A 27,987-nucleotide genomic window follows, 5' to 3' on the forward strand; every position below is an offset into this window, starting at 1 on the left:
AACGAGCGCGAACGAGCTGCGTTCCGAAACGACGACGGAAGAGAGTGCCGCGTGCTACCAGCTCGTGTTCTCCCGGTGTTTTTGCGTGAGCGCTTGCCACATACAGCGCGGAGACAGGCAGTGCTGACCTGCTGCGAAGATCGAGGCTGTGCAACTCGACGGTTGAACCGGCCAGGCCGACCACAAGGAGCCGCCGTCAAGACATCGGGACCAGAAAGCTCTGGGTCTGCTAAGCATTGGTGCTGACACAGTCAAAGGACGGCCATCTCGGAATACGACAGTCTGAGAAGCCAGTCTCGCGCTCATAAGGTGAGTGCATCGGAGCACGTCGTTTCTTCTCTCTGAGCCGCCGCTGTGATTATGGCTTTCGGAAGCCGTGGGTTCGATCCCGGCTGCAGCGGTCGCATTTCGATGGAGGCCAAATGCTAGAGGCCCGTGTGCTGTGCGATGTCAGTGCACGCGTTAAGGCAACGTTACTAGTAGGTTCTAGTAACGTTGCGTTAAGGAACCCCAGACGGTCGAAATTTCCGACCCCACTTCACTACGGCGTCCCTCATAAACTGAGTCGCTTTGGGACGCTAAACTCCCATAAACCCAAACTCTTCTCAGTGACCGAACTTATGCGCCTCCCAGCAGTGGACGGTAGCCTGGCTTAGCAGACGCGTCGGCAGCCGTGTCGACAGACGCGTAGGCAGCCGTGTCGACAGACGCGTAGGCAGCCGTGTCGACAGACGCGTCGGCAGGAGTGTCGACAGACGCGTCGGCAGATTTGTCCGGCTTTCGGCGTGACTGCTTAAAAAGAAACTGCGCCGAGGGTGGGAGTCGACCCAGGGCCTTTGGCATTTGAAGATGAGACGCTACCACTCCGCCACGAAGGCTCAAGGTTCCAGCATGAATAAAGGCGCATCTAGTGAATGCATAGGTTTCATAAATAAAACAAAAGGAATAAAGATAAGGAAAGGAAAATAAAAATAAGAAAATAAGCAAAAATAAAAACAAAATAAAATAGCGTACGAAAATAAAAATAAGAGACAATAAAAACAAGAAAAAGCAAAAATAAAAAATATGATAAAGAAAAAGTATAGAAAAAAAAACAGTGCGCCAGGGAACGCTTTCGCCTTGCAGCACTTTAGAGAGCCAAAGTGCCCCCTGAATTTTTGCGCGATCACAGCAAGCTAGCAGTGGGTCACTGACGTTACTAATTCGCTGCTGTCGTGTAATATTTCGTCTACTTCTGAATATCAGTGCCGCCGCCGATTAGCATACGATCCAACGTCAATTAACGATGATTCTGACTCAACACTACAAACAGGAGCATTTCGATGTCAGCGGATAGCAAAATTGCGCTTGAATCAACTTCGGGCGGCCTCGACGAAATTTTTGGAGCGAGAGATCTAATTTCGTGCAACTGAAATGGGCACGCAGCGACATCTTTTAATGAAGTAATTCGCATTTCTACAATAACTTTCCGCTTAACTTTGTATTCTATAATGCCAACGTCATAGAACTCGGGTCTTGAAAATTGATTTTTGAAGCGAAAGCTTCACTGCGCTAGGTAAAGCCAAGGTCACCGTGCTTGCGGATTTCACCTTCATTTGACCTTCAGATAAAGCAAAAGAAAGGTGCATAACTGGCCCCCTGGGACAGTGGACGCCTCAGTCGCACTTTAAGCTACGAAACCGATGAAGAACGGCAACTTCGCAAGAACGAAAGGCACATAACTGGCCTCTTTGGGACAGTGGACTCCTCTGTTGTGCTTTAAGCTACGTTGGCGGTAATGACAGATGTGTGCTGCATGCGTTGGCATTCGTTGCGTTCATTGGCACTAGCGTTGACGTATTAGATTGCGTTCATTGGCACTGGCGTTGACAAGGTTTTAGACTCCGATGATTTGAAGGAAAGGAAGTGCGCATAACTGGCTCTCTGGGTCAGTGGACGCCTGTATTGCGCATTGAGGTTTGGTTTCGTTTATGGGGCTTTAACGTGTACTTTAGCGTGTTCTTTAACGTGCACTGACATCGCAAAGTACACGGGCCTCTAGAATTTCGCTTTCATCGAAATTCGACCGCCGCGGAACCCGCGTCTTTCAGGTCAGCAGCCGAGCACCGCGGAGGTACACCCGGCCAAATCTTTAGCTGGCGTGCGTGACGGCCGCTTTTTCTGCACTCCTATGCTTTGCTACGAAGCAAACCTGCGGAAAGCTCAATATTACGCACGGGTTTAGTGAGCCTGTGCTTAGATTTGATATTTTCGCAATACGTCATGAACTGCAGGAGCACGCAAAAAGCGGCCGTCGCGCACGCCAGCTAAAGATTTGGCCGGCTGTACGTGGGGTGGTGAGAGATGTGGCCTGCATGCGTTAGCGCTGACAAACGTTGTTTGGTTTATTGGTCTGTCTGGTTTATTGGTGTTTAGCGTCCCAAAGCGACTCAGGCTATGAGGGACGCCGTAGTGAAGGGCTCCGGAAATTTCGACCACCTGGGGTTCTTTAACGTGCACTGACATCGCACAACACACGGGCCTCTAGAATTTCGCCTCCATCGAAATTCGGCCGCCGCGGCCGGGATCGAAAGTTGTGGCAGACATGCGGCACTCCAGCAATGTTCATAAGGTGACAAACTCTCGCTACCGCCCGTTAACTGCCACCTGCCAGGGTGGGTGCGCTGCCTATCGTCCGGAACGCACTCAAGGTTACAGACGCCAAGCAGCGTGTAGTTCCGATAACCAGGTTCAGCATTAACCGCAGCTAATTTTTTGAGGAAAGGAAATAACGCAGAAATTGTTTCACATCTCGGTGGACACCCGAAATGTGCCTTAAGGGAAGGGAAGGTGGTGGGAGTGAAAGGAGAGAGAGAGAGAGAGAGAGAGAGAGAGAGAGAAAGAGGAGGAGGTGCTGTAGTGAAGGGCTCCAGAATGCCTAAGGATCTTTGCCTGGGGATCATTAACATGCACTGACAGTGGCACAACACACGGGCGCCTTTGCGTTTCGCCTCCATCGTACGGCCGCCGCGGCCGGGTTTGAACCCGGGAACTCCGGCTAGTTGCCGAGTCCCATAACCACTCGGTAGAGTTTTCATGAGCAGTCTGTTTGCGTGCAGCTGAACGCCTATCATGCTTAGCTCCCTCTGCGCCCTGTCAACGCGAACCACTGATCGCAATTGGTCTAACTACAGGACGATTAGCTTGCCACCGACTGCTTAGATCAACCGTTTCGAGCAGCTTAGAGCCTATTTAAAGCTTTTTCAATTCGCGTAACTGCTCTATTGCGTACATGCTGTGGCTGCCAGGTCAATGCAGAGATGAGACGTCACTGCGGCGTGACGCCCCGTGAATACTCTCCACAAATGCTACCCCTGCAGTGGTTGTCCAGTCGTCGTGGTTTTCGACACCACAAATGGATCGGGAGGAGTGCAGCGAGGGTGACGGCCGTCCACCAGATTAAGGCCCAGGGCGGAAGACTCCGTATACAGAAAGGTGAGTGTTTCTATGCTGACGCCTACGCTGGTTCGAATGCCGCTCACTGCGGAAGATTTCTGTTCAGCAACTTTTTAATGCGAGAGCATTAATTGGTTCATTGTGCGAAAACCGTGCCGTCCTCAGAAACCTGTGGCAGGAACGCGTGGTGAAAACATGGCACGAAAATGACGTCATCATCCCTCCTGGAGCAGTAGGCCGCTAGCGTCCCCACCAACACGTAAGGCGCGACTGAGGTATCCAGTTCACTGGCCTAAGGAGCCAGTTAAGTGGCTTTACTGTCTTCCAAATTAACGGAGAGAGAGACAGAGAGACAACTTTATTTGCCGCAGGTGTTGGGGATTAGTGCCGGTGAGTCCTGTGTGGCTACCAAGTGGTGGCGACGTCCTGGCCCCAGGAAATGAGTGCAAGATGAGTAAACTTGTCTGGCTTGGTGAGGAGTTGGTCCAGCTTTCTGCAGAGAAAGGTGGCGGGAGGGCCCCTCGGGGGAAGGTTATTTTCGCATACCCAGAGGATGTGCACCTACATGGCGGGTTCTTCTTAGTTGTAATTTGTGCATGCGGGGTCAATATTCCTCGCTGGTGATAAGTGATAGCCTGGAGTGGCTGAGTACGTCTGCAATCTGCGGAGCAGGGGGGCTTGCGCTCGGTTGAGGTCGGAGTGGGGAGGTGGGAAACGGCGTCTCGTCTCTCTATGAAAATTGGTGATGTCGGCAAAAGTCTAGGGGGCTTCAGCCAGCGCGTCTGCATCCGTGGGGCAGGCCGCCCGGATTGTTAATCTTCGGGCAAGGCGGCCGCCCCCTTGTTTTTAGAATTGGCAGCGTGGGCGGGCACCCAGATTCGGTTAATTTTACGGTCGGGAGTGCAGCCGCGCAGATGCGTGCTGCGGGAAGGCAGATGTGTAGCCTGCCGAGTAATTTAGGATTGCTCGTTTTGAGTCAATGAGGCCTGCGCGCGTACGGGCGGTCAGCATGGCCAGCGCTATCGCTGTCTCTTCCGCTTAGGAGGGTGCGCACCATGGGGGCGGAGATGAGTCCATGTAGGTTGTTGCATCTTGCCGGGCCACGTGCACGTATGTTGCGTGTTCATCGGAACGATATGAATCATCCAGTGCTCGGTTTTTGTGCTGATGGCGCGTCGTGTCGCCCAAGGAGAAGGCAGCGGAGACATAAATATCTCTGCTATTCATTATCTCTTGACAGTAAATATTTGGAACAGCTCGTTCCTTAAGTGAAGCCTTAGAACTTGTTGAGTGATGCATTTTTTTTATTAGTGCGCGTAAGTGACCCTTAAATCAACCCGCTGAGCTCTCACCAAGGCGCCCTGCGTGATGAATGATTCAAGGCAAACGTCGCCACAACGCGTCAAACGTCGAGATCATGCAATGATGCTGCGTTTTTTTTTTTCAGTGCACGTAAGTGACCCTTAAGGGGAAAGGATATACATGCAAAGACTGCTTCCTATGAGACATTTCTCCCTCCTCTTCTGAAACGTTGCCTACGTTTATTTTCGTCAGCGTCAGGCTTTAACAGATCCGAAGGCTTGAAGCTGTAGGAGAAATCACGGTTACAGCTGAAAGCACTCCCTGTTCCAGGGACGTTTTCTGAGATATCCGCTACCAATTTACAGGTTCATTGTGCACAATCACGCGTGAAAGGGTGTGTATATAGGCACAAACTTTTATATCAGATGTGACACAGCTGTGGCTTGTGGCATGTGTTCTGCCAACGGCGCAGAGCCAACAGGTCAGGCTGATGATGCATTCAATTTCACTTCAGCGAACTCGAAGGAACTCTGCACGCAGCAGTTGATAGTTTAGTTTATGGGGTTTAACGTCCCAAAGCGACTAAGGCTATGAGAGACGCCGTAGTGGAGGGCTCCGGAAATTTCGACCACCTGGGGTTCTTTAACATGCACTGACATCGCACAGTACACGGGCCTCTAGAATTTCTCCTCCAAAGAAATTTCAGCCGCCGTGGCCGGGATCGAACCCGCGTCTTTCGGGTCAGCAGCCGAGCACCATAACCGCTGAGCCACCGCGGCGGCAACACGCAGCAGTTGAGGCACACTAGGGAAGAGCTTCGCGCCTTTGGTCGTCATCACGCAGCAGTTGAGGCACACCAGGGAAGAGCTTCGCGCCTTTGGTCGTCATCTCGAATTCGTAACTCCATGAATTGGGTTGAAAATTTTGTGCTGCATACCACGAAATATGGGCGCATTACGAGATTTCTACCAAGTAGCGTTAAAGTTTATAGTGCAGGGAGGCGCGCTAACTGCTTTGATCAGATGGTCTATTAAATAATTTAGGTGCTTAGAACTCCATAAACTGAGTTGAAGATTCTGTGCTGCATACCACGAAATATGGGCAATAGCCGCGGTGCCCTAGTAAGGTCAGCATTTGCCTCACATCCCACAGGTTGTGTGTTCGATGGCCGACGTGTATCCACCGATTTCCGGCGCTTGTAATCTTTTTCCCAGGATGGTGCTCGGGTTTCAGTAAGGGTGAAGTACTTGCGAAAATGGCCTTTGCCCAACGTTAATGTGTCCATGTTAACAATTCAGCTTTTAATCATCATTTTATCTTTGTGGGCAATTACTTTTGGAATAACGCACCTGACCACAGCTGGAAAGGTTTCATTCCCATTCTTTCCTTACTTAAAATGCACGATCTCAAGAGCACTGAAATAAGGAAGAGCACCAGCACCGGTGTGTGACCTGGAAAAAATAGGAGACAGCTTTTCAGAAACCAAATAAGTTTATCAGCTCATTGGGGTGGCGAAAAGTTGATCTACCCCCCCCCCCCCCCCCCCACACACACACACACACCTTCTCTTCCCGCCTTCATGCCCTGATAGCCTGCATCGCTGTTGAGCTATCTTTTCAAAGGTAGTCAGGCTACATGGCTTCCGTCTGGCAGAACACTTGACACCCATCAAGCTCTGAATCTTTGTAAGGTAATGGTAGCATTTGCCCTAACCTTTAAATACCTTTTGGTCTTTAGGAAATCCGCAAGGGATCCATTACACTATAGTGCGCAGCAAACCATAAAGCCTGGCTACTTTAGGCAAAGGCGGTACATGTTTAATCCTGCTATATTTAAATAACAAGCGCTTAAAAAAACGGAATGTAATGAAGTTTCGATATGCGCAGCAATATGCTCCTGCAAAAGCTTTGGAGCTGGGGTCAAGCCCCATCTCCTCCACGCTGCTGTAGCACCTCCTCTCAGAGCTGCACCGGTTAGGTCCGCATCCCTCGCACTCCTCAAGCGACACCGTTGCAATGTTGAACTTTGTGCTCTGAAGTTATTCAGTTATAAGCCGTACCGCATATTTGCACACCTTTGAGTGCACCCAATTGCAGATCCAAGTCGACGAAAAGATGTTATACCCACTGCGATTAAATTATTGCGCACAGAAAACTGCGGACAAAAATAAATGCGTCAGTGCAACATTCCTTAAAAAAATAATTTTTATGGGGTTTAAAGTCCCAAAACGACTCAAGCTATGAGGGACGCCGCATTAGAGGACGGTGCATAAATTCGACCACTTGGGTTCTTTTTTAATGTTCATGACACCGCACAGTACACCGGCTCAAATATTTCACCTCCATCGAAATGCTACCGCCGCAGCAGGGATCAATACCGCGTCTTTCGGGTCAGTAGTTGGACCCATAAGCACCGAGCCGCAGCGGGAGCTTCCTTAAACGAATTGACCATTTAACTCTGACTATACCTTATTAAGGCCTCCCTTCTTAGCTGATGCGTCACATCGCGAGACAGTGTGCGGGAGAGGCAAAAGGATGGCGACAGGCATCGAAGAAGCCCCGTAAGAGATCGCGTCACTTCTAAAGACGTGTCTCGAGTGGGACATCGAAATTTTTCAGTTTGACCGTGACACCAACGGGAGGTGCGTATACCCAAGCTGCACTGCGTCATTTCTTCTTTATACAGCGGGCAACGCATTCCTTTGCACTCCCTCATTATTGCTTTTTTGAATGTATCTGCATCACTTCTCCAGTTGGATCTGGAGTGCCACAAGGCTCAGTTCTAGGGCCTCTGTCAGGTAAGTCATTGATATATATAAGAAAAATCTATGTTCAACAATAAATCTTTTTGCTGATGACTGCGTCATATACCGCGAAATTAACAGTGACTCTGATATAGCTCTTCTTCAATCGGATATTGATCATGCTCTTGAAAGGACTAACAAATGGAACATGGAACTAAACATAAAAAAGTGCAAGTACATGCGGGTTTCTCGTCGTAACACCACATTGCCTTCATATCGTCTTAATAATTGCAGCCTTGAGTCTGTGCCTTTTCATAAATATTTAGGTGTCTTCATTTCCCATAATCTTTCTTGGAAAGTACACATAGACCATGTAAGCAATAACGCTAACCGCATGCTAGGCTATAATCTTTCTTCTAGCTCCGTAAAACTGCTTCTCTACAAGTCGTTGGTTCGTAGTAAACTAGAATATTCTGCATCTATCTGGGACCCCTATCAAGAGACACTAATATACCAACTCGAATCTATACAGAACCGCGCGGCCCGTTTCATTCTCTCGAATTATCACCGTAACTCTAGCGTCAGTGCCATGAAATCAAGCTCATCACTCCCACTACTGTCGCAACGTAGAAATATATCCCGCCTTTGTCTATTCCATAAGATTTACTACGATAACCCCATCCTTAAGAGAAAATTTATAACGCCACCTTGCTACGTTTCAGCTCGGATCGATCATCGTTATAAAGTTGGTATTCTTTCATGCCAAACAAACCACTTTTACAACTCATTCATGCTACGTTTCAGCTCGGATCGATCATCGTTATAAAGTTGGTATTCTTTCATGCCAAACAAACCACTTTTACAACTCATTCATCCCCAGCACATCGGCACAATGGAATCACCTTCCCCGATCGGCAGTCGAAATAAGTGACCATTCTGTGTTTAAATCGGCTTTAACTAACATCTTGGTAACATAGTACATGTAATTCTTGCGCCCTGCCGTTTATTCTTTTCAGTTTATGTGGTAGTTCAAACAGATCTGGTCTTTTTTTTCCCCTTCACCAATTCTGCTGTTTAAGGGAATGACAATGTGTGCACCAGTGATTTCCTGCCATTTTCAACAACTTCCTCGTGTTTTTTTTTTGTTTGCGTGGTATGTTTGCTCATAATTCCGTGTTAAATGACTGTTTGTTTATGGGGTTTAACGTCCCAAAGCGACTAAGGCTATGAGAGACGCCGTAGTGGAGGGCTCCGGAAATTTCGACCACCTGGGGTTCTTTAACGTGCACTGACATCGCACAGTACACGGGCCTCTAGAATTTCTCCTCCAAAGAAATTCAACCGCCGCGGCCGGGTTCGACTGTTAATTTGTTTGATTGTATTTGCTGTAACCTACTAATTTTCGCGAGCCATATTTTTGTTCACATTTTGTGTTACTTGTGACTGCTGTTCTTTTGTCATTTTGTTTATTCTAACCCACTCCCCTCTGTAATGCCCTCGGGCCCTGAGGGTACTGAAATAAATAAAATAAAAACTGCGATGGCATTAACCAGTTGAGCAGCGGTACCTCCGCCTGAGGCCAGCCTTGACTGCTCGCTATAATGCTGCGTGAAAATTGCCACTAGAGCTGGCATTTGTGGAGTCCCCCTTCAACGGGATAACGAACCGCACCTTTGACTCAGAGAGGAACTGCCGCACATTTTTTATTTTTTTTTTGCAAGAGGTGTGCAGTGTTTTTTATGCTCGGCTACTGTGAGCCACTGTCACCCAGACTTCGCGCACTTTACGTGGGAAGCTCCCAGACACCCTTAGAGCGTGTGGGGGTACCGGTCTCGGACTCGAAGGAGATGCCCTCGATTCAGCGTGGCAAACTCAGCGGAGACCAGCCACCAAGTGACAAGAGGTTTTTGGGCGTTCGGTGCCCAGCTTTCGCTGGTCGCAAGCCAGAGAATGGGTCGGAGCCAAAGGTTCACAAAACAAAACAAAGTACAAAGACAAAGTGATTGGCGACACAATGCAACTCGTGCAAAGTTAAACTAGAGAGAGAATACAATACAAAGGCAATATTGCACCTAAAGTGCACTAACACAAGAGAGAGAGGTAAACAAACAAAACACAATTTGTTCACCGGGCACTGCGGCAGTCCGACGACCAGAGTTCCACGACGATGCCGTCCCGCAGACTGGCGAACGTTGCCTCGTTGGTCCGTGGCTGGCCGAGTGGTGTTTTCCCCGGGAGTCGAACGGGCGCGCTTCTCCGAAGCTTAAACGGCGGTCCGGACTGACTGATAGCGGTCAACGTCCTCTTTTATAGGCTCGCTTTCACGTCTGTTTGTTCAACGCGCCAGAGTAGGCGCGCACATACACGCAACATTTGCAGTGCTGTCTCCCTTCTCTCTTCTCACTGGCCGCGCGTCCCCATTGGTCAGAGTCAGGAGTCGTTTCGCGAAGGTTCCAGCGTGTTCTAGCGTGGCGCCGTCGTGGCGGCGTCGCCGACGTCCGAGTGCAGAGGAGGGGGACGTGACTTAGTGCACGCAAGGCTACGCCCTTTTCCTCCGGTCAGCAGAAGAACCGACTCGCATGTTCGAGAATCTTCGGCGTGGATGACTCACTCCTTCGGCGAACGCCGTGGCGATGGAGAGAGAGGCACGCGATCGGCGGGGGCTTTCCCTCTCTCCCGTTGGGCTCGCGCCGGCGAGACGCCGTGCGCGCGGCGGTTTTTCTTTGTTTGTTTTTAAAATGCGCCGAATTTTGTGACAGCCACTTCTGCGTAGCTTGAGGGAGACGGTCTATGCCACTGAAGAGCGCTGTTCGCGTGGTGTTCCTTGAAGGCCCACGAATAAGAGGCTCGCGGAAGCAAAGCTACTTCTATTCTTCGAATACACTTGCCTTATGGGGCAAGCGTAGGAGTTGAATTTTGCTTAGAATATGCTGAAAAGGTGGTCAAATTGTCAGCATGTTCGTAGTAATACTTCAGCCTGCCACGTAACACCAATATCAACATAATTTTTTTACAGATCTCTCTATTGGATAGGCCGGACCATACTGGCTGAATTCGATGAAGGCCTGGCTTCTACTAATGGAAGCAAATTACTTAGAAAATAGCTACCACAACGTATTGCACGGCTCCGACGTCTTGCAAGCAGCAGCCGTATTCCTGTTGGCACTTCGAGATAAGGTATGCGGTCAGAAAAGGCGCCAGCATTCCTATCTCGCTGACAACCTAGAAGGTTGGGCGTGTATTGAGAGGCTTGATATTTTCTAATGCACTGAATGTCTGAGAATGGAAGAAGGAATACTCGAAATAAAACTGAGGCATCAAGCCGATCCTCTCTCGTGGGAAAACTTCGCTCTCAGCGTAGGCTTGGGTTTCAGGTCGTCGACCTATAGCCACGCACGTGACCTGAGGTGGGGTTTGAGCGCGCTACTTTCGCCACATGTCGCATGTTGCTCTGCAGGCTCCATTTCCAGCGCTGTCACTGGCTGTCGTTTATTGTTTGAAGAAAAAGAGTGCGAGAGACACAGGCCAGATCACCATGTGACGGATCACAATACAGAACTGCCTTCGGAAAAAATGGTGGCACTTCAGCATTGCTAAGCACGGAATATTGAGCGAAAACAGGTTTTGTAGCGAGAGCTACACTATGCTACACAGTCGAGCATTTCGCCGTGAGCCTGGGAGGCCGATAGTGCGTATGCGCGAAACCGGAGTTGGCCGCCGCCGCTGCCGCGCGAGGAGCCGCGCCGGCCCGACTACGCCCGCCGGCGCCACGCGTGAATGCGCATGCGTGGCAACCGGAGAAGGGCAGCAGGTGCGCAGCGCATGACGTCAGAGCTCGGCCGTCGCCGCTGCCGAACTGTAGCTCTCGCTACGCATATCCTCGCATAGCTGAGCTAAGCCACTGCCAATTTATTTTTGCAGGTGTACACCAACGCCACGTAGATGAAAGCGAGATTGAGGCGTCACTGAACCAGGGAGCCAGTTGTGCGCTGCAGCGTTGAACCCCTCTAAGTTTTTAAACTAAAATGTCCATATCTTTAATCTATTGTGCGCATTACATTTAGTGCCTAGCGCGTTGGAATACGCATTAAAATAATTCGTGCGTGTCCAAGCTGTACAGGAGTGGATGCTTTTTTGCATGTCCTTGCTTGAGTCAAGGCCACACGAGAGGCATTATTCGGTCACTACTTTCGTCTTCCCTTAATTGAATATTAGAGCAAAAGTGGTTAGGACCATGCTTTATATGTGGCTTCGGTGGCGTTGCACTTCCGGTGCAGTGCGCAACGCTGCGATGACATAAAGGAGCGACGTCACGCATGACGTAACGACGTGTTAATGTGGTTGTACAAAACAGTGACGTCATCCGTGACGCTACGTGGCATTCAGATACAGCTTACCCCTGAAGCGCTGATCCGGATCATGAGAGGGAAATACCAGAAGAGTAATCATATGGCAGGTTCTCTCGGATCATGAATAGCAGTTTACCAATATCCGACATGAGAAACGTATACGCAGCTGAATATTACTGGTACGCACCTATAGGGCAGAAACGTGGAGGCTAACGAAAAGGGCTCAGCTTAAGTTAAAGGTCTAGCGTTTAGGGATCGGAAGCGGGTGGAGTGGGTGAGGGAGCAAATGCAGGTTAATGACGTCCCAGTCGAAATCGAGAAGAAGAAATGGGCTTGGCCAGAGCATGTTATGCGAAAGCAAGATACGTGGCTGCAGCTGGCAAAGACAACATTAGTTGGAGAGACATGGGAGCGGCATTTGCCCTGCAGTGGGCATAGTCATGCTGATGATGACGATGATGACTCCTGAAGTTAATGCGAGTGCAGCAGAATAAACAGGGGTACACTCCTACCCAGAGCTACTAACTGGGACCGGCAGTTCGTACCACCCCGGCTGTAGCAGACAACTGAGTGACCACAACGGCAAACGGACGGACGGACGGACGGACAATGGAAAAATGCGGAGAATGGTGCTAGAGATTTTATGTGGTAAAGAAAACTGAAGTCGACAATTCAGTGCTCGCAGTGTCACCGTTCCTGTGTCTGGTTACTTCGCTGGCCTTCCCTGCATGAACTGAGCTTTACGTTGCTCTTTTGTCTGTTTCCATCCCTATTACAAGTGTGTGCATTTACATATTTAAGGTCATGACACCATCACTTTTTTTTAAACGAATTGCAAGTTGTCGCACAGATTATAGCTGCTCTTAGCATGAACGCAACGCCATTTCTAGGGGGCAACGCCACTGCATGAATGTCGTGCTTACTGAGGCTTGCCTTGTCTCTGCGCAGGGAATTTTCTCCCTTGAGGAAGAGGCCTGCTTGCTGGCTGCAGCGACACACGATGTGAGGCATTTTGGAAGAACCAATGAGTTCCTCCGCAAAACAAAACACAGCCTCTCCATCACCTACAATGATCGGTACGTGTTCTATCTTGATTTATTTTATTCCTCTTTTTGGAACAAGCTCGAAGAAAACTCGAGGTGTCGGATTGCTTACCTTTGGACTTGAGCTTCGTCTTTTTGTTTTAAACACGTGAGGGGAATAGTGTCCTTGCTTTGTTGCAAGGCATAGCTGCGTTCGTGTTGCGGTTATGTTGCGTGTGGCGACCCGCAGGGGATTACATAATTGTATGCAGGTAGATAGGCTGGTAACAACTTTATTTTGAGAGATTTTAGGGACAGGCTGGAGCAAGCCTCCGCAGCCCAGGTGATCGCCTTATCTTGAGTGGCGACTGGCCAGCTACGCAACAGTGCCCCCCACTGTTCGGTCGTGGTGATCTCTGGGTGCGTGAAGGGTAGGTGTTCACATTCCCAAAGGGAGTGTGGTAGTGTGGATGGTTGTGAGCAGAATTTGCATGATGGTTTGTATCTATCCTGGTGTATTGTGGAGAGTAGAAGCGGGTGCAGGTAGGTATTAGACTGCAGCTCTCGCGACGCTTTCGCTTGAGCTTCGGTCGTCGACTTGTGCGCGGATGGATAGGGTCACGCAACGGTCGCTATGCTGATGTAATTTCTAGGTTAACTTTGAGGGCTGTCCGTGGATACAGGCGCCATCCCTCGCCCAGTAATTTCCCTCTCACGCACGGTAGGGCAATTCTCAGGCTGAGCGGTTGCAATCGTTTACGCCTGTAAAGCAGGCTCTGTTGCATGCATTACCACTGAGCGGCGAAGAGCCCTTTGCGCTTTCAAAAAGGTCTAAAGGGACGTGAGTCATTTGCGCCACTTGGCAGAGGGCTGCTGGAACAAGGACAGATAGGGTAACTTAAGCTTCGTCGCTCTTGAACTGCAGCAGCGGGTTGAGCACCAGTGAAGGAAGGTGCGTGCCCTGGGCCAGCACACGAAAATTTCAACCCACAACGCATTCCTGCGGTAGCGTCGTCAAGCAGCCGCTGATATGATTGCGATTTTAGAGCGAGACCTCTATTACTGCGTCTGCCAAGGTCAATCTTGATGCGCGTTTGACCTCGGGGCCCCGGAGCACAGACGAACCACGTGACTCTTCCAAGCAGAGGTGCAGCTGCGCGCGTTCGCCGGCTCCGCCGCTGTGATACCACGTGATTAGGAGAGGGTAGGCGGGGAGAGGCGCAGCTGCGCGTGTTAGCCGGCTTCATCGTTGCGATACCACGTGACTGGTAGAGGGTGTAACAGTTGCTACGTCGGCGATTTCTCCTTCAGTTTCGCCAGTTTCGCTATAGTTTCGCCATAGATGAGGCGCGTGCCGGACCGAGTGCGTAAAGTCTTTGGCGTTGCCGTCAATCCGCGTCCGATCATCCAAAGGAACAGAGCTTTCGCTTTGTATTAAAAAGAGTTACACCTCACCAAATTTTTCACATCGATATCGCGATTGTTCTACCCCTCGAAACACGCGTCATCTATGTACCCATTCCCGTAGGCAAGTGAGGAGGAGTACCACCAACACTGTGAGTGAGGAGGAGAGAGCAACGCCAGCTTGAATTAGTGGGGAAGGGTAGGCGGCGAGGGAGGAGGGGAAGAGGCTAGGCGAAGGGAAAGAACAGTCAAAACAGAACGAGGGGGGGGGGATACGCGATCAAGCACATCTGTCTGTACTTACTGCTTTCACAATATTGTCACGCGTGGTTCAGTACGGTTGGCACGGTTGCGTACGTCAAAATAGGCGACTGCAGCGGACGTCGGTACCAGCACAAAAGCGGAGCATTCGCTTGCCCCCACACTTCGGCTTCTTTCTTTTCTCAAGGCGAGCTCGCGCGCATTCCGCGCTGTCGTGTTTCCACGAGAACGATGACGACGAATGGCGGTGTCATTACAACTCGGGTTGAAGGCCTTGGAGCCGGCGGCTGCCGTGGTGTATAGGCGTCACCTCGATGGCAGATGACCCTCGAGGACTTGAATCCCTGCTTGCTGGGGGAGTCCGAGGCATGGAATGCGTTACCCCGCACCTCCACCAGATGTCACGCGTGGTTCGGTACGGTTGGAACGGTTGGGTACGTCAAAATAGGCGACTGCAGCGGTCGTCGGTAACAGCACAAAAGCGGAGCATTCGCTTGCCCCCACACTTCGGCTTCTTTCTTTTCTCAAAGCGAGCTCGCGCGCATTCCGCGCTGTCGTGTTTCCACGAGAACGATGACGAAGAATGGCGGTGTCAATATATAATTATAAATATGTTGTGCTCTAAAGCAATGATTTCAGGTTTTAAGCATGAAATGCTTTTAGCCCCCGTTGTCGGCAGTGTGGTGACGTCACGCCGAGACCGAGATCCACTCATCCGGGCATTGAAATCCACTCATCCGGGCACTGAAATCCACTCATCCGGGCACTGAAATCGAGTCATCCGGGCACTGAAATCGAGTCATCCGGGCACTGAAATGGAGTCATCCGGGCACTGAAATCGAGTCATCCGGGCACTGAAATCGAGTCATCCGGGCACTGAATTCCAGTCATCCGGGCTCTGAAACGAGAACATCCGGGCACCGTACGAGACTTAACGAGACTCTCTAAGCCCTCCTACGCGACCGGCATGCAAGCAACGGTTGGTCTCCAAACGAGTCACAAAAAATAACTGCTGCCAGTGCCTTCTCAATGTTTATCAAGATATCAGTCGCGCTGTGCGTTTGATAATGCACGGAATTATAATTTCCGATTTCTAATAACGCCTGCAAAAAGCACATAAATGCCACGTACACTTCGTTGTCGTACGTGATCTCTTAGGGGCTTCGCGCATCGAAGCAAAGCTGCGCAGGTGCACAGGGGCCCGGGGGAGAAGCGCTGCGTTCAAAGGGCAAGGCATCGCGCCGAACGGGTGGTGGCGTTCCTCCCTTGCTTTACGGTGCGGTTCGGGTGTCCACCGAGATGGCAGAGAATTACTGCGCCATTTCCTTTCCTCAAAAAACCAAATGGCAAAGGCATCGCGCTGAACGGGTGGTGGCGTTCCTCCCTTCCTGTACGGTGCGGTTCGGGTGTCCACCGAGATGACATTAGGCCCGTAAACATTTCATGCTTACTCTACTCTCGGTTACGGGAGAGGCAGAGATTTTTTTTTTCTCTTAAAATGAGTAGCGCTCTTCTCCTACTGCGATCCTTGAAACTAAATGATTTTCTTGCAGATCAATCCTTGAAAACTACCACTGCTCAGAAACCTTCCGCCTCACCCCTAGAGTCGGAAGATGGTTACATCTTCGCCAGAGCCAAAGAACAGACCTATGAAAAAATAAGAGAAGTGATTGTGGATGTAATTCTTGCAACTGGCATGGATGCCCACGAGAAACACGTAAAAAATTTCAGGCGTGTTTTAAATGTAAGTATACCCACCCGTTTTATACGCCGACGGTTGCAGTATGCGTGGGTGCTGTTAGCATTCAGGGCAACGTAGACTAGAAAAAATTGCTGAAAAATTCTCAACTCATAATGCGGCGCCATTAAGTTAATTGAATATTTGGCCTGGTTTTATTCATTCTTAAAAGAACCGGCATTTTTTAATACTCGCTGGCTGGTTGTACAAATGACAATGTACCTTGAGCAGTAGGTCGTGCCTTGAGTTAGCATTGACCAATGCCTCGTTGTGTCAGATAAGCGCCTTCACAGGAGATGGTGAAATATGCTTAGTTTGTTTAATTTACCACGGAAATAAAAAAATGGCTGAGGCTTAGCTAAGGTTAAGCCTAGTCAGATGCGAAGCATATTGATGGCTAGGCTTGGTAATACATGGCTTTCCTTGGTTGACGTTCATCCCGCTCTTCATCGGTCTCTGTGGCACGCTGAAGCTTTCGCTTCTCGTTAAAATCAGCCCTGCTTCTAGGCGGCATCCCAACACCTGGCCGCCTCGTAAGTGCCCGGAAAGTTGTTGTTGTTGTTGTGACTGAGAGAAGGATTAAGAGGAAATTGCACGGGCCTGCTACTGGCTCGAGCCAAGCCACCACTGCTGCCACGTGCAGATAGAGGAGAGTTAAAAGATCAGAGGAAAGATAAAAAGGAAAGAAAAGACGCGCGTCGCAGCAACAACTGCGTCCGCCGGAGCGGACGCTGCTCAAAAAGAAGCGGCCGAAGCCGCGCTCGCCGAAGCGAGAACAGATACTCTTGCCCGGAGAGCGAGGCAAGCTCAGCTTTATACCGCTGCTGTAGCGTCACGTGGTCAGCTGCAGCGCCTCTGATGTGGAGCCTCCACCGCCGCGGCCGACCGCGCGAGCCGAGCCCATCTCTCCCCTGCTGTGACGTCATGTTGTCACGTGGTCAGCCGCCGCGCCTCTGATGTGGAGCCTCCACCGCCGCGGCCGACCGCGCGAGCCGGCAGCCCATCTCTCCTCTGCTGTGACGTCATGTTGTCACGTGGTCACGCTCAAGGTCAATGGTAGCTCCACCGCCGCGCTCGACGGGCTGTAGTGTAGCTCTAGAATATGCTTCGCATAAAATACGTGTTCGTAGTAGTTTGTCGCCGCTGTGTTACGAAGTTGGCATGTTGTGCAAGTTCAGTCAACTAGGCACACCTCTGGGTTTAGAAGGAAATCTATTTGGAGCATACTGCTTTGAAGCTTACGTGCATCATGCATGAAACTGTGTCACCCGCGGTTAAACGGGAGAACGTATACATCTCCCCAATTAAAAACCCCAGAACACCAATAAACCTGATCCTTTGACCAACTTTCCCACCTTGCACGCCAATTTAAAAAAATGGGATGGTCGGGGAGGACACACGTCCTTTCCTTGTGTGCTGCTCTTGGTTCATGAAACTGGCTCCTCCCCGACCATCCCATTTTTTAAAACTGGCGTCCAAGGTGGGAAAGTTGGTCAAAGGTTCAGGTTTATTGGTGTCCTGGGGTTTTAATTGGGGAGATGTATACGTTCTCCCGTTTAACCGCGGGTGACACAGTTCAAAACCGCCCGGACCCCATTCCGTGGTCGCGTACGCTACCGAGCGCTCGCTGACCACGGCGGGCCTTGCTCTACGGGAACAAAGGAACGACATACCGTGTGACACAAACAAGGCATTTATTGCTATAACAACAATAACGCCAGCTAGCAACAAACTACACTGAGGAATCGAGGACGTCCGACGATTCACCAGCACGGTTACGAGCGAACGTTTGCCCACGCTAGGGCAAAGGGGAAGCTCCGAGGCCCTACCGGACGGCGTGGCGGGAGCATGTTCCGACCACGAGGCGCCCGCGGCGAAGAGCGGAGCGGCGCGCGACACGTCCGCGTGCTTTCTCGATGCCGATCAGAAGAGAACCGTTCCTCACCCGCGCGCGCGCAGCAAAACGCCATCCGTGGCGCTAGTGTCGCTGCGACGCGAGCGCCCTGCCCCGTTAGTTTAAGTAACACAACTGAGACGGGTGCCTTGTGGGGAAGCTAACCACAATTGGGGGTGCATTGCGGGAAAGCGAACCACAGGGGACGAGGGCGTCCGCACAGTGTTTAACGTCCCAAAGCGACTCAGCTTTGAGGGGCGCCATAGTGAAGGGCTCCGGAAATTTCTTTAAAGTGCACTGACATCGCACAGTACATGGAGCTGGAGTATATTTGTAATAAGGCAGTAATTACTAATTGGCATCCACTCAATTTCCTCAGAAACCTCGCAGTTCAAGAAAAATTCGTCCTTGCCCGGGGATCGAACACGGGTGCATCTCTTCACCGGAGCAGTCGCTCTACCAACTGATCTAACCGGGACGGCAAGCTTATGGTAGGGTGAGAGCGAATTGATCAATAACTCGTATAATTCGAAGTTCTCATTTCGAGCGAAATCAAACCACCAGAGAAATAGAAACAAAATCACAAAGAAAAGGAGGATCTTCAAGGCACGTCGAAAACGTTCCCGTTGTTCGTTAAACAGACCCCCTGATTATTTGAGCATGGTAACATACTTTGAAGTAGAGACATTTTGGCAAGATGAATGTTGCGATGCATTCGCATTGTGCCCCTATAGATTCTACATCGCACGATGTTCCTTATAACTGCATTAAAATAGATAGGTTAGATCAAACAGTTGAATGACAAAAAGCTCGCAACACAATTCGCCGTATATCCCGGATCACAAAAGCGGCGCAAATCAGTCGCCGCAGACACCTAACTATATTGTTCCACCACAAACATTTACACAGCGTATTTTCTTGGGACAAGGGAGGCATGCCTCTGATTGGACGAAGGATGTGCGCATTACTCCACGGCGTGGTAGGCTTCTTCGGTCGTTCAAGAATAGAGGAGCGTGTGACGCCTTATCAAAAACACCGTTCTCTGCTGAAGAAGCAGCCATCTATAGACGACTGAAAATTTAAAGGGGCAGTACCTGCAACCAGGATGTCGAACATAATTTTTTGGGTTCAGTTCGGGCATGGTTTCACGCCTTTCGGGTTCAGTTGCGAGTTCGACTCGGGAGCGACATTCGGTTCCGGTTCGAACCGGTTCAACTTTTTTGACGTCGATGAATTCCTCATTGACCATTTCAGGCATCCAAGACCGCGTTATGCAGATCGCAGCAAAATTTAGTGCACGTTAACCCTTTACTGCACGATTTTTTGTTTCATCATAAAATTATTGCAGGAGACGCAGGCAGCGGAAAGAACCACCAGATGGACATACAAAATTGGTTAAATAATGTTGTACAGTTTTTATTGACCCAAAAAGGGTATATGCAGATAAAGAACATATTACAAAAACAAACATCGCGCTGGGTGAGAGAATGAATGAGTATTTAATCAAGCACCGCAAAGGCGTTATTTCGCCTTATGGTACAAGAAAAAACCATTGCTCTTGTTTGTCGAGCAGAGATGACTACCGCACTTCGAGCAGTAGCTCATACAGAATCCTATGCTCTTGGGAAACTTGCAGCGCTGCCTCTTCTGCCTCCAAAGGACCCAGTGACCAACCTGAAAGTAGAAATGCAATTACTAGCATTGAAAGAAAGCATGATGTTTCATAAATTATACCTCATCTAGCATGACATCCTGCGTGGGGTGGGTGCTGTTGGGCCCCTTTTCTTCTCTACGGCTTGTTCCTTTGGAGGAAGCGACGATGATCCTGAGAGTAAGCACGAAAGGACGTAAAGGTATATCCGTGAGGTTGCGAGAAAACAGGTCGCGTGTACTGCGACCGTAGGAAATATTCACGAATTCTACAAAAAAAAAAATAAAAATAAACATACTCCAGAAAACAAACTTACTCTCAAGATCATCGTCACTTCCTGAAAGGTCACTGCATTCGCTATCTGAAGGAATCGCCGGGTATAGAATATTTTAGTATCCATCACCTGTTCTGACAAAAAGACGCCATGGCATATTGTTGCATCTGTGCAACATAGCATCTTTCAGTCGCCAGGAAATAACTGTTCCAAAATAAGAAAGTTTCCTGGTTTCTACTTACACGTGTCAATGCACGTGAGCTCGTGCAGCTTTCACCACGCTTGTTTGGCAATAGTTCCACTGAAGCAGCAGAGATGGCGGCACAAGACGGCGGGCATTTCAAATATATGTTGCAGAAATGCAGCAGCAACGAGCACAGGACGCCCCGAATAGAATTTCCTTCTGTTTTTGGAGTCCGAATTATCTGAGGGAGTGGGGTACGAAGCTACGCTTTTTTTCAACGCCGTTGGTTCGAATCCCGCTCACGGATTGTTTTTTCTGCTGCACATCATTGTGATGACGACAATAAACGTCTCGACACTATATAGAAAAAGAACATATTGCATTCAAGGAATTTTGTTCACGCGGTCATTGCGGCCTTCAAGCTAGAACACGCCAGCAGCATGTCTGCACTCTTCCGAGAGCCAGTGCATCCGTTGCATGTGTGACCATCAAAGCGAAATGGCGGACGACGAGAAGCGCCAGCTCTAGGCCACTATGCGCCTGCGCCACTTTGCATCTATGCGTGGCCGCGTCGGGTGCGCTGGTTATCCGAAGAGCGCAGCCACACCTCTCACGTGTTCAAGTGAAGAATGGACGAAGGTAGGCAAGAAGCAGGCTGGAGACCGGACGGTAGGTGACTATGGCATATCTTCTAGGAATAGCAAGGGGGAGTTCATGAACACCTTCTCCCGCAAACGAGAGAACAGGAAGTGCATGTAGAAGAGCCCCAATGGTGAGACTTCATACTATGCACTCACTCTGGCATCGTAGAGGATGTGGAGGTCCTCGGAAAGGTCCGTTGCAGCGACCACAGGATGGTAAGGTCTCGTATAAGCAGTGTGACAGTCAATGAAGTGGCTGATAGCCTGGCAAAGGCGTCCCTCAATGGTCCCGTGCTACCTCCCGGTTACAGCGTACATCACAGCAGCGCGGTATTGTGGAGCAGGAAATCATGCCATTCACGACAGCTTTAGGACTCTCTAACTAGGCTGCGCTGCCCCACCCTTAAAGGTGCACTGAAGAGGAATCTACACGTTCCTAGCATTCTTAGAAACTGCGACTTATTGCCCTGTATGGCCTATTTCCGAAATTAAATCGAATTAACGTCCGGCTCCCGCCCTTTTTTTTGAATTCTTCCTCGTACGGTGGGCGGAGTCGACAAACGCGTGGAGTGCCTTTCACCCAGTCCCGTGGCGGCTTGCCGCTCTGCCATCGGCGGAGTAATACGTAGTAGTCCGTAGTAGCAAATAGTCCGCGCGTATTTTTATTTCTGCGGGCTTATTTTGCGGCTATATTATCTGCGAATGAAACTATTGAACTTCACGCGTTGGTCGACTCCGCCCATCGTACGAGGGAGAATTAAAAAAAAAAGGCGGGAGCCGGACGGTAATTCGATTTAATCAGGGAAATCGGCCATACAGGGCAATAAGTTGCAGTTTCTAAGAAATCTAGGAACGTGTAGTTTACCGCCATTCAAAATTGTCATTTTTTCATCTCCTGCGTGTGTTATGCATTTTGCGTTTCTTTTTGGTCTTTTTGCTTTCTTTGGACTTTTCTCTTCCCCAGCATTTTTATTTTTATTTATTATTTTCCCCCCCAAAAATCATCACAAAAACTCTCTATGCATCCCTCTTCATGGCCGATCCCCCAATGTGGGTATGCGCCATTCTACGAGCCGAACAAAGACGTGGGGGCTAACAAAGAGGGTTCAGCTTAAGGACAATGCAGTGAGCTACGGAAAGAAAAATGATAGGTGCAACTAAGGGATCGGAAGCGGGTTGAGTGGGTGAGGGCAGGGCATGTAATGTGAAGGCAAGAAGAGAAGAAGGCAAGCGTGGTTGATGGAAAACATTTATTTACAGATAAACTTCAGGAGGTGAGGTATGACCTGATCCAGAGGGGGCCAGCCCCCACAGGTGGTGGAGGTCCCTAGTTCGGGACCCCAGTGGCGTCGGCCGCTGCCCGGGCTCGCGCGACCAGGGCCCGTTGGGCCTGCAGGTCAGACCGAGCAGAGTCGCCTCCCAGTGCTCCCGGGTTCTGTTGGGGTGAGGGGGGATATCAGGGTTGGAGGGGCAGGCCCACACCATGTGGTAGATGTCCGAAGACTTCTCCGCACAGTGCGGACAGCTGCCAGAGAAAGAAGGGTCGAAGTGTTTGAGAGCTGCCGGGCACAGCAAAGTATTTGTACACAGGCGAAGCAGAAGCCGCTCCTCCGCCTTTGAGAGACGCGGGGATAAAGACCATGGCCAGATTGATAAAGAAAAGCAACGTCTTTGAAGGAGTAAGCGGGAGTGAATTCTAGTTCGTGATCGTCGGGGTCGGAGGCGAATGTCCGGTGAGAGAGCGCACGGGCGGCGGCGTCAGCTGCCTCATTTCCCTCAAGGCCCATGTGAGCAGGAGCCCAAACGTTACGCAGGTGAGCGGGGTCGCAGCCTTGAAATCAACGTGGCCCCGGTCGCCTCCTGGGCGACCACGCGAGTAGACCCCGGTGTAGACGCTGTTTTGAAGAATGCGGTAGGCTAGATACGGTACCCAGCCCTGCTCGACGATCCGCCATGCCCCTCACGAGTCGGAAATAATTGTTTTTGAATTGGAATCAGATGCAGCCAACGCAATGGCGACCTCCTCCGCGTGTGTTATGTCACAGGCTCGGAAAGTAAGGCCGTTCACTGTTTTGGATTTGTGGACGACTGCGGCCGTGTACCCATCATATTCGACTCCCTACCTCCACCTGCGGAAGCAAGACGATGGTGGGGGCCGGTGGCATCCATGTAAAACGCCGGGTTTCGATCCACAGTGGCGGGCCAGGGCTTCCGCCCGCGCCAGGCGCCGGCCATTATGGTCCTCACGGTTCATGTTCGCGGGAAGAGGGCGCACGTGGAGGGCGCATCTCCACTGGGATAGAATACGTACGCGCTCTTCCATGAGAGTGGTGCGTTGGATGTGTAGTCGTGCAAGGAGGCGGCGACCCGACGTTGTCTTCGAGAGACGTGTGTATTGGTTGGTCAAGTGGGCTTCCCGGAGCTCCCGAAATGTATTCACCATGCCCAGCCCCAGGAGGCGCTTGTTGGAGGTGTTCACGAGGCGGAGGATGACTTCGAGTGAATCCTCGTCTTGCTTCCGCAGGTGGAGGTAGGGAGTCGAATATAGAATTCGGCTGGTTACAAATGCATGCGCCAGCTGCAAGGCGTCCTTACGTCGTACCCGCGCTTGTGAGAAACCCGGCGGACTAAGCGGCCCACCTGGTCCCCCCACATGACGGAGTTTGTAGCCAATGGTGTTTCTGACCGTCTGTTTTGATGTATAAAGAGCCCCAGTACCCGGACTTCGCGTATGTGCACAAATTCAGACTTTTGGGTGGAGCATTGGAGGCCGCAGCGGCGAGCATAATGGTCCACTATGGTCGCCGCCTCCTGCAGGTTGGCCTCAATGTCTCCAAGGCAACCCTTTGTGGCCCACAGGGTGATGCCATCGGCGTACAGAGCATGCTGTACACCGGCGACAGCGCCCAGCTGGGCCGGTAGGCGCATCATAGCCACATTAAATAAAAGGGGAGAGAGCACCGCGCCCTGTGGTGTACCCCTGGTTCCTAAATGAAAAGGGCCATGTTCCTGATCCTGGATTCGAATGTGAGACCGCAGCTAGTTTGAGAGAGGTGGGATCTCGTGGGTAACTTTGTCGAATGCTCCCTTCAAATCCAAGGCGAGTACGACCTTGTCATTCGACGGGGTCGAGAACAGCCCGTGTTTCCATGAACTCGGACAACCTGTCGCGTACCATCGTCCCCATGAGTTTGCCCACACAGGAAGTCAGAGATGGGGTGGAGGTTGTCCGTGTTGATGACCTTTCCAGCTTTAGGAATGAAGGTGACCAGGGCGGTCTTCCAGTCGATGGGGAGTGGCATTTCCCAAGCCAGAATGAGTTAATGTTATTCAGAAAAGACAAGTATGTCGGGTCGGGGAGGTTGGCTAACAATTTGACTGTTATCTTGTCCCGACCCGGAGCGGTGCCACGTTTCATCTTTGCCAGGGCCGCCCTCAGGTCATGGAACTCGAACGGTTGCTCAACGTTCTCAGAGCCTGGATAAGAGTACGCCGGCCCGCGGGGGTCCTGGGTGGTGCACAAGTACTGGTCCCGGAGCTTGTGCGCCAACTCAGTTAGTTGTGTTGCCCTGAAAGCTGTGTATGGCTCTTTGGAGGTGTTTTTGAGTTTCCGTGCGTGTTTTGCGTGAGGTCAATTAGGGCGCGAAAGAGTCGCCACGTGTTCCGGCTTGACATTTGCCGCGCGGCCGTGTTGCATCGTGCCACCCAGTTGGAGTCGGCGAGTTGGGCCGCATACTCAGCCGCTCGTTGAGTGAGCTCGGCGATGCGAGCTTTAAGTTTCCGGTTGTGCTTCTGCTGGCGCCACCGACGGACGAGGCAATGCCGGGCCTCCCAGAGGTGGAGTAGGTGGTTGCCCACATCAGAGACCTCTGAGAGCTGAGTTTGAGTTTCGGAGGAGCGAACGCTAGAGAGCAATTGTTCTGACCAAGACTGGTAGCCTTGTTCATGTATTGGTGTGGCACTGTTGAGGCAGTGGTCGCTGCCGAGGGTTTCCTCGGTGTTGACCCAGTCTGCATACTGAATGTTGTGGGTGAAGGTCAAGTCCGGACACGTATCCCTAGTCACGGAGTTTTCCTATACGACGTTCCAGCAGGACCCCTCGTCTTGTCTGTGCGTTCATAGAAATTATACAGCCAACCAGGTCGACTTAGACATACAACTTGAATACTCTATGTAATGGTGACCCTCCTCCCACTCCGCAAGCAGGACCCACCGCTATACATACTCAATGTACACTGCAATCCGAAATTGCCGAATGTATCATTCGCGGACCTCTTTAGCCGCGCGCTGAGAGTTGCGGGTCGGGACCCTCTCCTGATTGTGGGCGATTTCAACGCTCCCTCTCGGATGTGGGGTTACTGCCTTGAAGAGAAGCGGGGACGCAAGTTGGCGGAGCTTTCGTCAACGCTGGGCCTCACTCTTCACACTGACCCCATCCATCCAATTCGTATAGCGTAGCAGGGGGCGGCAAAAAGTTAGGGTGGGTGGATGAGATTAAGAAGTTTGCGGGGATATGGATGGGGGCGCAGCTGATGTAGGACAGGGTTAATGGAGAGAGACGTGGGAGAGGCCTTTGCCGGCGTAGTCAGGCTGCTGCTGCTGATGATGATGACGTATGGGCTAGAAGAAGACATTGTCGATTATTGTCACATTTTTTTTAGAGCGCAGCTCTTAGGCGCCCGTTTCTGCATTTCGCAGCATCGGTGGACGGACGCACTCCACATCGGCTCCGTGTCTTTTCGAAGATTCCGACCGAATTTTCACGTGGGCCACCGAAACTTTTCGGCTACATCGACGGATAACGTCACCTGGACCACGGCGACACCACTCTTGAGCCGGTAGGCCCATTTTTTGGACTTTTATCGGACTTTTGAGTGGCCACCTGCGGCCGGGAGCGCTGAGCCTAGCGTAGGCCTAGCGCGCTCCCGGGGCGGGCCCGTGCGGTGCTTGCGTGTCTAGACATCGGCCAGCATGGAACCCCGGGACGCTGACGACCCTATCATGAATGAACCTACCCGGACCTCGGCCCAAGGTTCGGCGAATATTGAAGGTAGGGGGGAATCTCCTGCCGCGTCGCCGGTCAATGCGAGCCCCGGACTCGGGGACGCAGTGACCGAGGCCATGGAGACCTCGCCACCGCAGCGGGACGACGGGGCCGACATCGACCCACTGCAAGACGAAGACATGGATCGTTGGGAGCTTGTTTCTTACAAACGGCGCCTAAAAAGGAAAGGCTCGAAGAAAGGCTCGAAGGGGCCAGGCGATCCCCGGGAAGAAGCAAACAAGATAGCGCCGACAGCCGCAGCTGGTAGAGCAGAGACGCAAGCGAGTGGCGTGCCGCGCTTTACATTAAAACCACATCTGGCGGGAGCGCAGCGGCAGATAAGGCCACGTCCGCCGCCGCTACCGAAGGATGATATCAAGATCATTTATCGCCCCAAGGGAGGCCTAAAAATCAGCGAAATCCGTGTCGACCAGGCAACGCAAGCCCTCGTCGCGGCCAGCGGAGGAAAGATCAAGGAAGAAGACTTCATCATGAGACTCCGGCCCGGATCGAACATCATGATTGCGAGCACGCCCGACCTGGACATCGGCGACGTGCTCAGGAAGATCGAAAAGCTCACGATCAATGACCAGACGTATGCGACCAACACCTATCCAGCCCTACCGGACGACCTGAAGCGTGCGGTAATCCACGGCGTCATGCCGGGGCAATCACCGGCCCTACTGAAATCGAGGCTGCGGCTTCGATCCCAAGGAGTGAAGATCCTGGAAGCGAGAATGCTGGGCAAGTCGGAAACGGCGCTCATCACGTTCGACGGCCCGTATATCCCGCAGTGGGTCATCTACCGCTCCGGAGAATTCAAGACCTACCCATATCGTCCTACGAGGCAGATCTGCTACGTGTGCGGAGAGCAAGGCCATCGTTCGGACGTCTGTCCAACACCGAACACCAAGCTCTGCAGGACGTGCGGCACACACGACCCACCAGAAGGCCACCCGTGCAAGGCCAAATGCATGGTGTGCGAAGGCGACCACGTCACCAGGGAGTGCCGTCGACGCCTCAAGACTACTGACGAGCTCCGGGGCAGCACGACCGGCGGCCGGCAGTCCCGGAAACAACAATGGCAGCAGCAGCAGCAGCAGCAGCAGCCGCAGCAGCAGCAGCAGCAGCAGCAGCAGCAGCAGCAACAACCGCAGCAGCAGCAACAACCGCAGCAGCAGCAGCGGAACCCGCACCTGAGTCGAGAGCGCCGACCCAGGTGGCTTAGCTCGGAGCGGGACCATGGCCGCTCCTCGAGCCGAGGCCCTAGCACCGTGCGAGATCGCAGCCAGAGCCGATCCAGGGATGACTCTTTCCCGCCGCTCAACCGGTCAACGGCCAAGCCGAAGCAGCAGCAGCAGCAGCCGCCGCAGAAACAACAGAAGAAGGGCGGCGTCAAGGTGAGCTGGGGAGCGGGCTCTCCAAACCCACTGATTCCGCACTCGGATCAAGATAATATTACGCGTAACTCGAAAGAAATTAAAGCACTAAGAGAGGAGAATGCACATCTCCGAAAAAAAATCGATGACCTCATTAAAGAGATGCAGGCTCAGAGAACAGGGCACGTACCGCGGCCCCCGACCCCGGCGGCCGAAGTGCAACGATCTCCAACCCCCTTAGCAGTGAACCCCGAAGAATTAAGAGCTTTCATGCAGCGCATGGATGATTTCATGATTCGCACCGAAGGACAGTTCCGCCAAACTCATGCAAGATTAGATGCCATGCAGGTCCAACTCAACCTGTCAGAACAGAACGTCACATTACTACAGCAAAAAGTTTCGTTGCAGGACCAAAGTTTCCGCAACCACGTCAAAAGTCAAAATACGCAACGAATAACAAACGAGGCCCGGGACAGGCTCATACACGAGCGCCGTTTCGGAACTGAAGGCTCCAATCAGAACAATGCCCAAAACCATGGCTAAACAAACTACACTTGAAATCTGGCAATGGAAACTGCAGGGGGTACCGCCAAAAGCAGGGACTCCTAATGCAGTTTTTACATACGCAAGGCTCCACACCTGATATAATAGCTTTACAGGAAACTA

At 51.3% G+C, this 27,987-nt stretch overlaps 2 protein-coding genes across 6 annotated transcripts in view; one reads left to right on the top strand and one right to left on the bottom strand.

The window, feature by feature from the left end:
• Positions 1-27,864, top strand: LOC149371176 (uncharacterized). Of its 4 annotated transcripts, XM_089564785.1 has the most exons (5): positions 1-309; positions 3,360-3,474; positions 12,778-12,905; positions 16,070-16,260; positions 25,597-27,864. In XM_089564785.1, exon 5 carries the CDS (start codon positions 25,870-25,872, stop codon positions 27,862-27,864), a length of 1,995 nt encoding a protein of 664 aa, XP_089420911.1. In that variant the 5' UTR covers positions 1-309; positions 3,360-3,474; positions 12,778-12,905; positions 16,070-16,260; positions 25,597-25,869. The 4 variants fall into 4 exon arrangements, with proteins under 4 accessions (XP_089420911.1, XP_089420903.1, XP_089420909.1 ...); XM_089564777.1 differs by lacking the exons at positions 1-309; positions 3,360-3,474 and adding an exon at positions 10,516-10,657; XM_089564783.1 differs by lacking the exons at positions 1-309; positions 3,360-3,474; positions 16,070-16,260 and adding an exon at positions 10,516-10,657.
• The window catches only part of LOC149371177 (uncharacterized), a 165,752-nt gene continuing 159,575 nt past the window's right edge, over positions 21,811-27,987 (bottom strand). For both annotated transcript variants that reach the window (XM_089564817.1, XM_089564800.1), the window contains one exon: positions 21,811-22,333. In XM_089564817.1, the coding sequence (XP_089420943.1) occupies positions 22,153-22,333 (181 nt within the window). In that variant the 3' untranslated portion in view covers positions 21,811-22,152. The remainder of the gene's footprint in view (positions 22,334-27,987) is intronic.

Source organism: Amblyomma mixtum, chromosome 1 (assembly GCF_055824585.1).
Source record: "Amblyomma mixtum isolate Tamu chromosome 1, ASM5582458v1, whole genome shotgun sequence".
Taxonomy (NCBI): Eukaryota; Metazoa; Arthropoda; class Arachnida; order Ixodida; family Ixodidae; genus Amblyomma; species Amblyomma mixtum.

Bases quoted from the DNA above. Each gene is read 5' to 3' on its own strand.
- LOC149371176 (XM_089564785.1), top strand. From the start codon at position 25,870: ATGGAACCCCGGGACGCTGACGACCCTATCATGAATGAACCTACCCGG.